This window comes from Camelus dromedarius, chromosome 2 (genome assembly GCF_036321535.1).
Source record: "Camelus dromedarius isolate mCamDro1 chromosome 2, mCamDro1.pat, whole genome shotgun sequence".
Classification (NCBI taxonomy): domain Eukaryota; kingdom Metazoa; phylum Chordata; class Mammalia; order Artiodactyla; family Camelidae; genus Camelus; species Camelus dromedarius.
Genome location: NC_087437.1, coordinates 114821419 through 114838530, shown reverse-complemented (window position 1 = coordinate 114838530; position 17112 = coordinate 114821419). Strand labels below are relative to the sequence as shown.

General features: G+C 49.7%; 1 protein-coding gene across 1 annotated transcript in view; it reads left to right on the top strand.

The window, feature by feature from the left end:
• CLDN14 (claudin 14) overlaps window positions 1-14862 on the top strand; it is a 57222-nt gene extending 42360 nt beyond the window's left edge. The window contains exon 3 of the mRNA XM_064475803.1: window positions 13752-14862. Within this exon, the coding sequence (XP_064331873.1) occupies window positions 13798-14502 (705 nt within the window). The 5' untranslated portion in view covers window positions 13752-13797 and the 3' untranslated portion in view covers window positions 14503-14862. The remainder of the gene's footprint in view (window positions 1-13751) is intronic.
• The last annotated feature ends 2250 nt before the right edge of the window (window positions 14863-17112 follow it).

The window sequence follows — 17112 nt, the reverse complement described above, 5'->3', positions numbered from 1 at the left end:
ACAAACTGAAGCATAAGATTAGGAAGGCATCTTCCTTTTGCTCTGTATTTGGAGGTGAACGTGACCGCTGCAATGACTGATGTGGCGTCTTCCACTCTACCAGTGCAGCCCATATTCAAGTCTTTGTTGACAGATCAGATTTCCCTGGAAATCACACTCTCGTGCCACATAACAGAAAGAGTAGCAAGTAAGTAGTGAGCCACAGATATCGCTAGCTGTCATGGGTTGAATTCTGTCCCCCAGAAAGATACGTTCAAGTTCTAATCCCTGGTACTTGTGCATGTGACCTTATTTGGAAATAGGGTCTTTGCAGATATAATTACTTAAGATGAGGTCAGACTGGAGGAGGGCAGGCCCTTAATCCAATATGACTGGTGTCCTTAGAAAGGGACAGTGTCACGTGAAGAGAGAGACACACACGGGGAGAGGGCCATGCGAGGACCGAGGCAGGGACTGGGGCAAAGCAGCTGCACGGCAAGGACCATCACGGACTGCCGGCCACCGCCAGAAGCTGGAAGAGGCAGGAACACTTCCACCCAGAGTCCCAGAGGGAGTCCTGCCCTGCTGACACCTTGGTTTTAGACTTTTGACCTCCCGCTGTGAACTGTGAGGGAATAAATGTTTGTTATTGTAAGCCGCCCAGTTTGTGGCACATTATTACAGAAGTCCCAGGAAACAAAAACACTGGCAAGTGTTAAGCCTACTTACTTGATGAAAAAGTAATATTCCTCCCAAGCTGATTTGCAGTTCATTCTCCAGGTCAAGAAGTACAATCTTAAACTCCAAAGTAGAGAGTTTTCAAATCGTGATTCTGCGGTTGATTGAATCTCTGGCTACAGAACCCACACTCCAAGGCCGACTTAGAATGATACGAGCCCAGATGCCTGTGTTCAAATCTCGCCTCCACCACTTAGTAGGACCTTGAGCAGGTTATTTAACTTCTCAGAGCCTCCATTTCCCCATCCAAAAAATGGGGCTAATAGTAGTACCTAAAGCAAAGGACTGTTTTAAGGATAAAATTAGTAAATGTATGTGATGTGCTTAAAACAACAACCAGTACACAGTGAGCTCAGTACCACTGTTACTACTGACATCATAAATACGAGGAGTTCGCCAAAATCGGACCTCTGCAAAGTTAACATTAAACCGTGCAGACAGGATTTCATGGAAGTCTTGTTTGTCTGACAGGATATGCTGTCGATAAATTGAGCAAAGTCAAGTTCTACAGTGGCCTTCACCCCAGCAAGATAGCTGAGTCCGCTAACTCAGACTCACGTTGCTGGTATACGGCTCAAATCAAAGAGGACCCAAAACAGTTACTGAAAACCACATACATAACTTTCCTTTCATTAATTCATTAGTTCTACAAACTTCTTCTGACTTCCTAATGTGTGTTAGACCCCAGCCTGGTTCTATGAAGAATTAAAAAATGAAAAAAGCATTGAAGGCCAGTTGAGATAGAATAAAGGTGATGGATTTATTCATCCATCAACTATTCATCCATCATCCACCTGCCCACCCATCCATCTTTATTCATGTCTCATCCATCTGCCCACCCATCCATCCTCCATCCATCACCCAACCATTCGTCCATCCATTTAATCCAAAATATCCACTGGCTTCCATCATATCCATAAGGACAGAGGTTGCCCTAAATCAATGGAATGATCCTCAGTCAATAATATTTAACAGACACTTCTGAACTCCTGCTCCAAACTCCCAGCCACAAGATGCTCCTGTCTCTGCCATCACAATCTGGTTGCCATGGACACAGTCCACACCCAGGGCCATTCGCCCACACCTATGTTCCTTCACTGTATCCTTTTCTGAGCATCAACTAAAGCCACGCAGATTGATGAATGCCACAGAAGGAACATAGGAACAAAGTCGCTGCCCTTGGAGCACCCGTGATGGAATCGATGAGGAGCAGATAGACCTGCGTATCAAGTGAATTGCGGTTCTCAGCCATTCTGAATCCCACCATGGCCAGCAGCACACCTGAAGGGGCTGGAGGCATTCCCAGCATGTCCCAGTCCCTTGGCCAGCCTCATGTGTAGTCCTAAATTTCAGAACAATCCCAGCCTGACTGGGTTCTTAAGTCCTACTTGTACATCCCCAAAAAGCCACCTTCATGATATCTCTTATTTCAAACTAACAGCAAATTGTCCCTTATTCCCAGTGGTGCCCACAACCCTCCCAGCTCCACACTTCCCCGACAGACACCACTGAACCATCCATCTCTGCAATTATAGCCAAAAAACAGTTGCTCTTTGATCAAAACTCAGCCGGATGCCCACAGGGCCCATAGCAGCCTGCAAGTTGAGAAACTCTTTGTTGCTCAATAGGCCAAAAGTCCAGAGCCATGTGGAGACAACCATCAGGGGACCAGCTCAGAGAGGCCAGGTGGTCGGGGAGGCAGGAGGGGAGCCGTGTGGGTCGCAGTCATAGGCAGGAGTCAGGCTGTCCATTGTGGGGTGATGAATACGGACGCAGAGGAGCAAGTGTCCGCAGCCGACGGCCTGTGTAGGGAGCTGGGGCAGCCCGACTGGGCCGGACCTTAGACAGCCTTCCACGCCCAGCTGGGCGGTCAAGGCTTTGTCCTCCCAGCCCAGGAGAGTCACCAGAGGGTGCTTTAGGGAGGTGATGATTATGCTCAGATGGATCAGGGATTTTTCCAAGGTGCAGCAATGACATTTCTGGTTGGTCCTGCACGTCTGCCTCGCCGGCTGCCTCATCCCGGGCATCGTCTGCCTCGCCGGCTGCCTCATCCCGGGCATAGGGCAGTGAGCCGCCCAACCAAATGACACGTGTGCCCACGCAGTCCTTCTCAAAGGACACAGTCATTGTCTAGTCACTGTCCTCTCAAATACCCTGGACTTGAAGCTTCTGGTTGGTGGAAGAGGAAGGACAGGAGGGCGGCAGTATCCCTGAGGGCCTGCGGGTCACGCCGGCCGGTGCCCGGCCAGTTCCCAGAGCAGCCAGGGGCCTGAAGAGGCAGCTGGACTCCACGGCCCGTGCATGTGAGTGCGGGGTGAGGCACTGGGTCGGGGGGGGGGGGCGGTCTGCGGTTGGCCGTCGCTTGTCTGAGGGCTGTGAGGCCCCGCCGGTAGGTCTGGGTGCAGGCGGAAGGTCTCCGGGAGAGCAGCAGGCAATATCCCCAGCAGAAGGCCAGCCGTGCCTGGGCCTGGGGGTCCCTGGGGGACCCTGGGGACCCAGCTCTGGTGTCCTAATGAGCCAGGAAGGATGGAGTCCGTTTCCTGAGCGTTTGGGTAGAACTTGCTGGCCGTCCTTGGGCTGGGAGCAAGGACCAGGTCTGTGGAGTGTCAGGGGACGGGGCAGCTTGGGTGCTGGTTGTTACTGCCCCTTCTGTGCGCGGTGAGTGTCTAGAGCCTCCAGACTTGGGAGCCTTATCCTCCCCCAGCCCTCCCCCCTGCCCTCAAACACACAGACACTGGCCTGGGAGAAGGCGCGGGAAAGTTACAGATCTCCCTTAATAAGGGTAAAAAATGGTACTGAAGCGGAGACATTCCAGGCAGTCTGATCCATGAGTTCATCCTTCAATTACCTTGAACCCTGCATCCCCAGTAGCTGCCACGGTCTTCCCTGGATGGGCCAGAGGGCCAAGGCCTGCTGGGAGGGCCACAGACCAGGGAGAACGAGGCCTGGGATTAGTGCCCAGGCCGTGGAGCCACACGGGCACTGGCTTTTGGCTGCACATTCCCACTGAGAGATTTAATTCCTGCCATTTACAAGGCCAAAAATCTCAATTACTCAGCTTAGTCTTGAAGTCTTAGGAAACCAGAGGGTAGCCCGATCACCATGTTCTCTGAGCATCTCAACCCCAGGGCACCTGCTGGGTTGGCTCCCGTTGAGCTGGAACAGATTTATCTGCAACGATGATAAAACTTCAGTAGCACACCCTTGCATTACTGGGTGTCCTTCCTTACTGGGCTTACAGGTTTCTGCATATCTTAGCATCTTCTAGACAGCTCTGAGAAGCCGCTGCTATGATGTCCATAGCCAGGTGGGTCAGGTACGGCTGAGTCGTCTGCCCAGGATCAGTCTGACCGGAAGCCAGCCTCCATTCTTACCTGGCTGTGGAGCTTTAGAAATCTCTAAGGCTCACCATCCTCTACTTATCCATCTAGACAATGGATCGATTCTTCCCAAGCATCTGCAGAGAAATCTGTAAAAAGGAAGAGACAGTTTCTTCCCTCAGTGCCATGAAAGTGTTACTACAAATATCTCCTGCTTTCCAAGTTAGTTTTCTTAAAGATCTACAAAATCAAATATATCCATTTTTGTTTTTAAAAAATTCACCTTCTCGCTTGTATCAGAGAATCTCTTACATTACATAGAGCACACAGTCTAAAAGCCTGTTTTCCCGGCTGCTCCCGGTGTCTTTTTAAAAATCCAGACAGTCGCTGTTGCCAGTTCAGGAGTGATTCTTGGCGCTTTGAAACTCAAACATTCCTCCCTCCAGCTGATCTTCACAATCCTCTCTTGGGGGCGAGTCCTCACACTGCTGGCAAGACGCGTGGCTGCCAGGGCCGTAGGCTTTTTGCCCGGCGGCCAACAGCGGCCACGCACAGGAATTTTCCACCGCGCGCTGTTTTCTGGGAGGGCACCTGGGGCTTGCCCTAAGAGAGCCGCCCCTGTGCAGTGACTCTGTGAAGGCAAGAAGGGAGAAGATGGAACTCTGTGCCTCATCCTCTTCTCTCCCTGGGGGTGGGGGCCCCCACCAGGGTACCGGGAGGCTGTGAGCAGGGTCTCTGGGGTGCAGAGGCAAGCCACCCACGGGCAGTGGTTCACCCCTGGACTTGAATGTGCACGCCACACACCCATGCACCTACAGCTTCCCTGGAACAAGAAAGAAATGAAAGCTGAGATTTGGAACACGGCTGGGGTTTCCGCTGGCAGCCTCTCTTGGGCACAGGAGACCAGCAATAGCTTTGTTTTCAAAAGGCTCCTCTTTGGCAGAAATTTACAGGGGCATCTGGGCTACACTCAAATGAAGAAAAAACAAACTTACGAAACCAAATTTTTAAATTCTGCAGAACACAGCACAAGTGTCTCCTGTTCCTTTCAACATTCAAACTAGATGCACTCTTTGATTTCAGGGAGGAAAAATCCCAATGCTGAGTCCCCCAGTTCCATCCATAACCGGCAGGACAGGCTTCAAGGGCCTGCCACCTGCACGGCTGCCCGGGACCCTGCACTTTGAAAGGGCGCCAGCCTGGTTTGATACTCTGTGGTCGCCACCTTGAAATTCTTCATTTTTGAACAAGGGTACCCATGTTTTCATTGTGTGCTGTTTCATCTGCAAGGCCATTCTGAGGACTTCTACCAGCTGAAATCTCAGACCTGACCCAATTCATTCTAAACTTCTAAGCGGATGGTCCTTCCACCATTTCCTCCACCCTGTCTCCTCCCCGGCCTCTTCCTCCACCCTTGTTCTCTATCAATGCAGCACATTCCCAGCCCCAGCAAGGGTCTTATAACTTCCATAACTCTGAAATAGCAACGACAGTAAATGATCTTTCCTGGTGTCTGCAACACCTGTAAAGCAGTGCAAACCATGCGCAACTCCTATGGGTGGTAATGTCCCAGGCTCTGGTCACACTGCTGTAGGTGGCTGCCTCTACTCATAACACAAGGACATGCTCATTTTAGGGGGAGGCCAATGAAATAAATCATGCAACTCTTTTCCCCATCCAAGATGACAGGTACCCTAAATTCTACGGAATTAAGAACCCCTGTCCTACAACTGTTGCTTCATTTCCTGGTTCCCCTTGATGGTCCAAGTCTTTGAAAGAATCTCCTGGGCTCACTATCTCCTGTGTGCCTATCCCAACTCTCTCTTGAACCGACTCCCAGCACTCTGCCGAAACTGAGCTTGTCAAGGTCTCCAGTTTCCTTCATGTTGCTAATTCCAACCGTATTTCTCAGTGCTCAGATAATGTGATTTGTCTGGTGACGACGCAGTGGGTCACCCTCTCCAACCTGGAACTCTGTCCTCACTCACCACTCTCCCCCTGGGTTGCCTCTTCCCTCTCAGCCACTCCTTGTGGCCCATTGCTGGCTCCCCCTCAGACCCCAGTCTCTCATGTTGGAAGGTTACCAGACTCAGTCATCAGGCACCTGCTCTTCCCTGTCTACACTCACTCCTTGGGGGCTGTTACCCGATCTCACCGCTTTCAATCCTGTGTCTGGGCTGTTGAGTTCCAAGTGGACTTCTTCACTCCGTGCCCTCCCTGAGCGCTGCACTTATACATGCAAGTGTGGTGTTCCCGTCCCCCACCGGGTGGTCACAGCCATGCCAATTCAACATGTCCAAAACAAAACTCCTCTCCCTCCACCCTCCAAATGCAGAGACTCCCACCTCCCACTGCCTTCACCCTCAATAAATGGTAATTCCATTCTTCCAGTTGCCCAAGACCTTGGAGCCATGTCTGACACCGGTCTCTCACACTCCACTGCTAAACCATCAGCAAACCCTGCCACTCTCACCTTCAAATGTATCTAGGAACCCACCCCTTCTCAGTACCCACCTTTGTCACTGCCAGCATCTCTTACGTGGATGACCACAGAACTCTTCTTTAGTCTCCCTGATTCAGCCCAGGTGTGACCTTGGATGAGTTACTTAACCTCTCCAAGCCTCAGTTTCTCCATCCATAAATGAGGACAATGTCAGGCACATCATAGATTTGCTGAAGGATTCAACAAGTTAACATCTGTGGAGGCATTTAGCATGTGTCAGGCATCTCACGAACACTCAGTACATTTGGCTGTGATTGCTTTTACTTCTCATTATTAACTCAGCTTCTGGATGCCTGGGGCTAAAATTGACAGAGAATGAGCACTAAACATTTTTAGCTGTATGTTACTTAGCATTAGTACACCTCAGTCTTATGTCTTCATTTTAGTCACTGCAATATAATCCCAGTTCCGTGCTCAAATAAATCATTTTCACAGGCTTACAAAATCCATCGACTAGTTGTCTTATCCATAGAGGTTTCCAGCCCAGCAGGGCCAGCGTCCTGGGGCTTGTTGTTTTGATGTTAAGTCCTAGAGGGAGGCCCCACTGTGCTCTCCTGGATTTCCAAGGGAAAGCCTGGGCAACCATCGGAGTTGCCTTATCCCAACCTGGCCTGCACCCCAAATTTGGGTTTTTCTGGTCTATGAAGCCAAGACATGTTGATTTAAGAAAACCAGACAGTAGCCTGAAAAGGTCGGCCACGTCTCTGGGTGCAGCCCAGCCAGTTACATACAAACTGGGGAACTGAGCCCCCCAAACTCTTTGGGGGATCAGTGGATTCATATGCTTTTCCAGCCTGGAGAAGCTGAGTCATCTGATCACTGTGTGGGTTACCCACTGTGGTTGGCACTGGCTCTTGAGTTTCCACTACACAAGGGCCTTCCACATTCTTCCCTCGCCATGTTCTCTCACGTCTCCCTGGACTCCGTCCTCCACACCTTGGGACATGAAGCGAACCACTGACCTGCAGTTTTCCATGGTAGATGTGAAGCCATCAGACCATGCTCAGTGCCTCCTCTGGAAGGGGACCCAAGTCTCACATTCAGACATGACTGTTTTGTCCTGTGATTCCCCGTGCCACCATTCAGCTGGGCACCTGTACTGGTCTGCGAGAGCTGCAAAGTACAAAGTACCACCAACGCAGTGGCTGAAAATGATAGAAATGAATTCTCTCCCAGTTCCGGAGGTGGGGAGTCCAAAGTCAAGGTGTCAGCAGAGTCTGTTCCTTCTGATGCTCACGAGGAAGGATCTGCCCCAGGCCTCTGTCCAAGCCTCCGCTGGTCACTGGTCATCCTTGCTGTCCCTTGGCTCAGAGTGGCATCAGTCCAACCTCTGCCTCCATCTTCACATGGTGTTCTCCCCATTTCTTTGTCTTCACGTGGCCATCTTCTCACAAAGACTCCAGTCTCGTTGGTATAGGGATCCACCGTACTCAGTATGTCCGCATCTGAACCAAAAGTTACCTCTGCAATGACCCTCATCCAAATAAGGTCACCTTTGGAGGGAGTGGGGGTTAGGACTTCAACGTATCTTTTGGGGGGAACACAATTCAACCCACAGCATCCCTTATACAAAGCTTTTCTAGACAACATTTTATTAGTCAAAAAAATCATCATTTAATACTTTAGAAAATAAGCTTATAACCTGTGTGTTTTGCTTTTCTAAGATTTTCCTTGCACAGCAGACTGTTGGCCACCTGTACCCTCAAAAAAATGAAAACAACAGAGCAAATCTACACAACTATCTGGCCAGGAAAAAAACACTTAGGCAAAGGCACCAGGTTATTTTGTTAAATGAAATTCAGTCCTTTCATTTTCACATGTTGATCTACTGCATTTTTAATGGATTCTAATGAAATCTGGTGAGTTGAAATTAGAGAGACAATGCCCGCTGGGAAACGGTGTAGGCTTTTTATGGTCGTGGTAACTTAAGCTTGTAGTTTTCACTCAATCAATAGTCTGTTCAATCTCGCTGAGTTGAAAATGGCCTAGATAGGCATTTAACCACATACTGTGATTTTCATTCGTATTAACACAGGCTTTCCCCCAAACCAGCTCTTGTTAGAAAAAATAGATTCTTCTTTACTCATCCAAAATAGAGGGGAAATTTTAATCTGTAAATTGTCATTTCTATTTGATTTGGGCAAGATATTTCACGTTGGTTTTCTTGAATCATCTTAGCAATCCCAACTCTCATTCTGTCCTGCCTCTTATGGAAAGACTGTGGTTCTTCCACACCATGTGTAGATGGCATAGAAGTCCTTATAAATTTAAAATATAGATGCCTGCCAGTCTGAAAAATAACCCAAGGAAAGTTACAGAAAGTTTGGAATAATAATGAAGGAAACTTCATTTTTAGAGCCAAAAACCCCACAGTCCAGCCCATCCTAAGTGAATATGAAATGGTTTTTCCAAGGTATTATTACTTGATTGCTTTCTCATCATTCTTAAATCTTTGTGTCAGAAAAGGGACTGAAATAGCACCTCTGGAGTATACCTAAGCTCCTAGGAAAGAGATCCACTTGCCTTGTACATTATTAAGAAATAAGTATCCAACATGTATTTGGCAATTACTGGTTAGAGTTATTTCCTTCTGATAGAGCATAAAAGTCCTTTTTCTTTTCTCCTGTTGGGTAGTTTTGCTAATGTATCTCATTTAGATGAATCCAAATCTCCTTTGAGTTTATCCTTGGTTTCCAAGGTCTAGCATTTATGAAATATCTAAACTATGATGGAGTCCGGTTGGGGTGTCAGGGAGGACATTAGAGTTTTGGGAACCAGACATTTTCTTAAATTGCTGAACATCAAATTTGCAGCAAATCTACTTTCTTTCAAAGTCCAACGACCATCTCCCTTTCAAGGCAGCTCTTCATTTTCCCAATAAAATTCTAGGAGACAAAGTTCAAGTCCTCTGCCTCCACAGTGGATCCAACACTGTGTCAGGAGCCTGTGGGGCAGCCCTGTGTGGGATGGGCCGTTCCCGGCCGGGTTGAAATCTGCTGCGACTGCAGGACAGTCAAAAGCTGAAATGAGGTGCACGAGGCCAAATCACCCAACTCTTCACCCAGGCAAGAAGGCCCCGGGTGGTTCTGGGTAAAGACCCTTCCACACTCCTGCCTCCCCATGTACAGCCTGCATCACTCCTGCTCCAGGACTGACGTCCCCTTCAGCAGTGCGGGTGGAAAGGACAAAGGACACGTGTGTCCATAGGAGAGCTCTTCATAGTAGGGGCCGAGGGACACAAGGCAGTAAAGAAGCAGGAACCCAGGAAACAACACACTTGCCCCTTGTCCCGGCGAGGCTGTGCCCTCCAGCCACCTCTGCTGAAATGATGCCTAAGTCAGAGGTGAAGCTCCAAAGCTGACACAGCTGGGGCCCAGGCAGGCTGGGAGCAAACCCACCATGTGCTGTACGTTCCTGCCTTTTTTTTTTTTTTTTTTTTTTCATTCCTTCCTTAAAAAGAAAAATCTAGCTCACAGACAACAGAGGAAGGACACAACATAAAAGTTTATATGGAAAAAAAACCCTTGCCTTTCAGATCTGGTGCTCATAAAACCAGATCCAGTATAAGGGGCCGACAGCAGTCTGGTGTTTCTCACAGCTGCTCTTCACAGATTTTCACATTAGTTTACAGCCCGGGGGTTTTCTGAGACTCTACTGGGGGCAAATCAGAGCATCTGGCTGACCCTCTGACTTGTGCTCATTCAACCCTCCCCCAAATCAAAATTATCTTTGTTTTTTAAGCAACCCTATCTCATCATTGCTCCATTAAACTTTCAACAGACTTATATCCTCCAAGTCCACCTGCCAAAGTGATTTGACTTTAAGCTGCCATTTGGCAAAGCTGGGGAAGGATGTCTCTAGTCAAATAAGCTGAGGGAATGCCACACGAAAGACTTTTTGGGAGACTCCCAATGTACATTTGCATGTTACCATCAATGAGAAGTCCAACAGTTACCAGGTTTTATCCAACCTACGTCTTCCACGAGAGACATCGCGCAAACGAAGCATGCCGAGAAGCAGTCTTTGGGAAGCACTGCCCTAAATCCTGCTCACACGCACAACTAACTCACACACTGTCCACCCAGGAGTGTGCTTCGGGGGCCCTGTGAACCCAAATGCAAGACCCAACGTTTATTCCTGGAATGCATCATCTGGACTACCTTCAGCCCCGCCCAGCCAGCCTGTCAAGGTCTTTTTGGAACTTGATTCTTAGAACCACATTTGTCTTGGACTCACATCTCTCTAGCAAATGTTTCCACAAGCACGTCTGCAGGAAAAGGGTAGCCTGGGGTGAAGCCAACTGCAGGCCAGCTGAGCCCCACATGCACTGCCCATCCTGGGAGGCCACGCCAGGGCAGGTTCCTTCCAAAGCATCAGGGATGAGCCTTCAGTGGTTTCTAAGGAAATCTGTACATTTAAGGTGGTTTTTCCATTGAATGGCTCTAAAGTGAAAAGTGGTTGCTGGGAAGTTGAATTATGACCTAATCCCAGTAGCAGCTGTGGGTAACGGCAGAGAAGGGGGTGGGGAGCTGGTGTCTGGGAGTTGGGGGCTCATTAACACTCACTTCTTAAATTAGCAAATCCTTCCAGCACAAGTTTAAATATAGCAACCTAATGGTTTCTAAAATTAGCAGTCATTGCTCTCCATAAATATTTAGACCTCCAACAAACTTGTGGTCCACTTCCCTAGACTAATGGGGTCGAGCAGGCTTAGCTTTTACACCGCATTCTTTAGGCTCAGGATCCTGAATGACTGACCTTGACAGGCAAGTGCTGTGAGAAGCCTCCGAAGGCCCAGAATCCCGGACAGACTGTGTGGCCACCGGGCTGGAGGCAGCCTCCAGGCGTTCCTAGAAGGATCTCAGAGGCCATTTGGAGAAGCCCACAGACTGGGGGCTTCCTGGAGGAACCGACTGTCATGGTTTGCCTGGGACTGTTCCAATTTCAGCGCTTCAAGTCCCCCACCGGGCGGCCTCTCAGTCCCCAGCAAACTAGAACAGCGGGCCGTGCTGGCCGCCTGAACCCCTGTAACTGGACGTCTTCACTGGGGACAGTCACCGCCCCAGGCCCTCCTGCTAACTTTAGTCCCACTGAATTCGGAAAGGCAGAGTGTCAGCAAGGAATTAAACTAGGGAAAACAGTAGCCAGGCTACAAAAAGAAATTTCATCCCCTGCACCCAGTTTCCCCATGTGGAAAGCAGGGGTGGGGACAGTCGCTGCTTCGCTGGGTTTTTGAGGGGAATAAAAAACCAGGCAGCGTGTGTGAGGGCTCAGCATAGCGCCCAGCATCACCCAGGCCCAGGGAATCGGTGCTTTCTGTGTCAGCTCTGTTTGGGCACCCAGTGCATCTGGGAGGTCGGTGGAGGCAACTCTGTCCCCACACATCAGAGCTGCCCCTTCTGGGCCCCACCTCCTCCCTGGCAGTGACCGCAGGACAGTGCCCCACCCTTCCTTGAGCAGCAGGGACCTGGGGTCCCTGCCCCCTGCCCCAAGCCCAGCACCTGCACAGAGTGGGTGCTTGCTGAGTGGAGGGAAGACTTCCTAAGGAAAGCCAGCTTCTCAGCAAGACACACGTGGCCATCAGCTGGAAGCGTGAGTAAAGAACACAGGGTCCAGGACAAAGAGTCATTATTAACACCAGCAAAACCCCTGACCTCATCCCACGACATCCTGTCCAGCACAATGGCATCTTGTTGTCCAGCTTGTTTGTTAAGCAGGACAGAATTAAAGACTGCCTCCTCCAATGTGAGGATTTGTAAGCCCTGTATATGTTTTTAAATCCAGCAAGATGGTCTGCCCTCTTGGAATCATCACCTGTTACCAACCAAATCCTTCATCATGATGTAGTGGGTGATTTCTTCACGACGGACCCAGGATTAGGGACAGGAGGGCCTGTGGGATCCCAGAGATGGCTCGCAGGACAGTGTGTGTTGGGTGACACCTACCCCCCATGCACTTTTGCTCCCTGAAGACTTCCTGTGCTTAAGTGCAGAACATTCATCTGCTCTGAAAGGAGTGGGTTTTGCCTACTGAATTCTCACCAGTTTGGGATGCTGAACTGACTTGTCCCTCAAAGACACTTTGGGGGCATGAAGTCCAGCTCCCTTGTTTTAAAGCGAGAGAGGCCCCAAGGCACCCAGAGGGTGGGGGTGGCCCTGGGCCCGGGACTCCTAATTTTCTTTTGCTCCTCACCCTGCTCTGGGTGGGAGAGAGGAGCTGGTGGTGTCCACACTGGTCGTTCCACTCTCCCTCCCATTTTTCCTTCCATCCTCTGTTCCTTCCATCCACTTCCCTCCCTCCCTGTTTCTCCTCCTCCTCCCTCCCCGTATTTCCCAAATATCCCTTGTATGCCTGCACTACATACATGCTGGATCTTTGCCCCCAAGCAGTGTTTGGAATTTTGCCTTGGTTAGAACTTTTGACAAACTCTGAAATGGCTCCACACACCCAGATCTCTGAACCCAGGGAGCAGCCTTTGACTTGTAACCAGCCCGCCCCTCTTCAGAGTGGTGTGAGGGGAGGTGCCCTGCCCGAGGGGAAGGTCCTTGGTTTGTGGTCCTGGCCCCTGGCCGCAGGATTGAAGGAGCTGATGACCTTGGTCATCCCTCTCCTCTGACGTCAGTAGATAATCGCTAAGGTCACATCTGGGGATTCTGGAAGGAAGTGTCTGACCTGCCTGTTGGGTCCTAAACCTCCCTGCCTGAGCACAGCGGGAAGCCTCTTGCCTTCAGAAAATGCTTCCTGCTGACTGGCAGCCTAAGGCTGCTCTCTAACTCAGAAGCAGCCCAGCCTAAAGAACTGCCAGTCCATTTGTTGACTGAACAACCAAAGTGATTGCCGATCAAACAGAACCAAGTGAGATTCAAATGTAGCAGAGTTCAAGGGTAGAGTAAGAAGGAACTTCCCACACGTGGCTGGTAAGTACTAAGAGATGTGGGAGCTCTCCAGTGTCCTTCCCTGGGGTCCTTGGAAGGCACAGGCCAGCCAGATGTCGCTGTCACCCCTCCTAGTTCTGGTCTTCCAGGGAAAGCGTCTAAGACAACCAGCCGCTTATTCTGTCACCCCATCCAGTCTCAGAAACTATTTTGAAAAATATGCTAATCGCGGTACCAACTGCCTATGGAAGTCTCCCTTTCCGTGGCAAGAATACATGCATCGAGATAATATTTAACCCGTTTCCTTTCCCCCGCCCCGCCTCCCGGCTTCATTAGGACTCCTGCGGGCGCCTGAGCGAGCGAGGCAGCCGCCGGCGGGGCCATGGCCAGCACAGCCGTGCAGCTCCTGGGCTTCGTGCTCAGCTTCCTGGGCCTGGTGGGCACGCTCATCACCACCATCCTGCCGCACTGGCGCCGGACGGCGCACGTGGGCACCAACATCCTGACGGCCGTGTCCTACCTGAAGGGGCTGTGGATGGAGTGCGTGTGGCACAGCACGGGCATCTACCAGTGCCAGATCTACCGCTCGCTGCTGGCGCTGCCGCGGGACCTGCAGGCGGCCCGCGCGCTCATGGTCATCTCCTGCCTGCTGTCGGGCGTGGCCTGCGCCTGCGCCGTGGTCGGCATGAAGTGCACGCGCTGCGCCAAGGGCACCCCGGCCAAGTCCACGTTCGCCGTGCTGGGCGGCGCGCTCTTCCTCCTGGCCGGCCTGCTCTGCATGGTGGCCGTCTCCTGGACCACCCACGACGTGGTGCAGAACTTCTACAACCCGCTGCTGCCCAGCGGCATGAAGTTCGAGATCGGGCAGGCCCTGTACCTCGGCTTCATCTCCTCGTCCCTGTCGCTCATCGGCGGCACGCTGCTCTGCCTCGCCTGCCAGGACGAGGCGCCCTCCGGGCCCTACCAGCCCTGGGCCGGCCCGGCCACCGCGCCCGCCTACCGGCCCCCCGACGCCTACAAGGACAATCGGGCCCCCTCGGCCATCTCGGCCTCGCACAGCGGGTACAGGCTGAACGACTATGTGTGAGTTCTGAGGGCCTGCCCCTCCCCGAGCCCGGAGAGAAGCCGGGACCCAGCCTGCTGAGTGCTTCAAGGTCCTGGCACAGAGTTTATTTCTGGACTGTTTCTGTGTCCAAAGGAATAATGTGAACATGAGGAAATTGGCTTAGAACACGTGGAAGGAGGCGAGATGAGAAGAGAAGAGAAGAAAAGCTCTCTATACCAAAGACTTAAAAAAAAAATCCTGTTTTTGTATTTATTATATGTATTTATGTGGGTGATTTCATGACAGCTGAAAAAAAAAAAACAACTTGCAGCTGGGTCAATGGGATTTGTTTGCAAGTCAGAAATAAACCTTTTGGATGTGGTTGTCTATGAAATGGACAATGTTTGTTTCTGTGTCCAGACCATTATTCTGTCTGCTAAGGTGCTGGTGATCATAGCCAGTGCACTTGGGGCCTGGGCTGATATTCACCTCAAAGATGCCTGAGCAACCTCCCCCAAAACTGTTGCCCTATCCTGGCTTAAACTCAGAGGCAGGGCAGGAAGTACAGGGCTTCCTAAAAAAAAAAAAACAAAAAAAAAAACCAGGTAATTACTATAAACCACAAAAGAAGGACAATGTCATTTTCTAATGCAGTAGGCCCCCACTCATAAGGCAGCAAAAGTCAGAAGGAAAAAAAGGCAAAGTGAAACGTGCCTGGTCAGTTGGCTTTCTAGGCATTGGCATGAGGCCCAGTTAGGAGGGCTGCTTGCTGCCAAGGACAGGATGTCACTGGTTTCTTTTCTGGGGATGGAAGTACAGTGGTACCAGAGGCTAATGACTGCTCTTTTAGCTGGAAAGAACCGCCAAGACGGCCAGATGAGGTCTGACTGCTTTAGGAATACTGGTGATGGTTTCTGGTTGTGATCTAATCACACACACACACACTGGCTGATTCCCTGGCACCCCAGGATGCCTCTGTCCCAATGCAGAAGGAAATACCCTGCTCTGTGGAAGGGCTGAGTCTTACATGAAGCCCCTCCATCTCAAGGGGTCTTGGAGTAGAGCCACCAGGGCTCCAGCCGTCACTATCTCCTGCAGGAAAGAGAGCCACAGCAGGTCAGCGTGGACATGGAGCCAGGTGGCCAGGCATGCTGGTGTGGCCCGGTAAGACCCTGGCCCTAAGACCAGGAAGGTGGAAGGGGAGGCTTCCAGACAAGGGTCAGGAGGCCAGGAAGGATGCAGCCCACGCTTCTGGATCCAGCAAGGCAGGAGTCTGGCTGATGCTCTCCTGACTTCATGCTTCCTCCTGAAAGGGTCTTCTGGTCCCTCAGACCAGGCCACTGAGATGGTGATGAGAAACCCAGCCACCACATGCTTGCCCTGCAGGCAGAGGCTCTCACCAGTAATGTGCGTATACCCCGTGAGTCTCTTCTGATGCCTTTAAGCCTTACCAGTTACACCTGATAATCTGCATCATTGATGAGATCTAGCAACAGGAAAACCTTCTAGCAACATCAGAAAGTAGGGCTTTAAGGAACAGTCCTCCATATACATATCTCTTTTCTATTTTTTGCCAATGTCTAGGCTCCAGGCAACAGGGCCATCTCTGTTTGGAAGGAGGTAGGGCTGCACATTTTAGCCTCCTGACCCCAGAGAAGATAGGAGGGCTGGGATGTGCCATCCTATTTAGGTCAGGGATTTAGATCAGAAAGGCCATCATTTATTTGTGATGAAACAAGCAGTTTTAAACTACTCTTTAAATTGCAAAAATAAATCTAAATCAGTAAAAAAGAAAAACAGAATCTTTGAAAACAGAATGATACTCTGTCAGCCCTTACTTGATGGTCACAATCTAGAATGTGTTTAGAGAAATTATTCTAGTTAATGGTGTGATTATAGATTTTAAAATGAAACCGCTTTTTTTAAATTGAAGTATGGTTGATTTACAATATTGTGTTAGTTTCAGGTATACAGCAAAGTGATTCAGTTATATATGTTTTCAGATTATTTTCCATTACAGGTTATTACAACATATTGAATACAGTTCCCTGGGCTATACAGTAAATCCTCACTGCTTATCTATTTTATGTATATTAGTTTGCATCTATTAATTCCAGATTCCTAATTTGTCCTTTCCCCCTTCCCTCTCCCCTTTGGTCACCATTAGTTTCTGTATCTGTGAGTCTGTTTCTGTTTTGTAAATAAGTTCATTTGTGTCTTTCTTTAGATTCCACATATAAGTGATACCATATAATATTTGTCTTTGTATGACTTACTTCACTTAGCATGCTAATCTCTAGGCCCATCCATGTTGCAGCAAATGGCAATATTTCATTCTAAAATAGTTTTTTTTCAAACTCTTTCTCTGAATTCTGTCACTACTAAAATAAAATATGTCCCTTTCTCTCTCCTACTCAGGTAAGACTAATGTAACAGTGATTACAATTCATTAAGCCCTTACTAGATGCCAAGCTTACCTTTTATTTACTAATTTGGTCCGATGGGATACTTGAGAACCCAATGAGATAAATGCTATTTTAACCACAGTTGATAAAGGAAGAAATCAAAGCACACAGAGATTAAGTTATTTGCCCAGGGTCACAGGGCTAGTGAGTAAAAGACCCAGGATTTGAACCAGACGGGTAAGCAGGG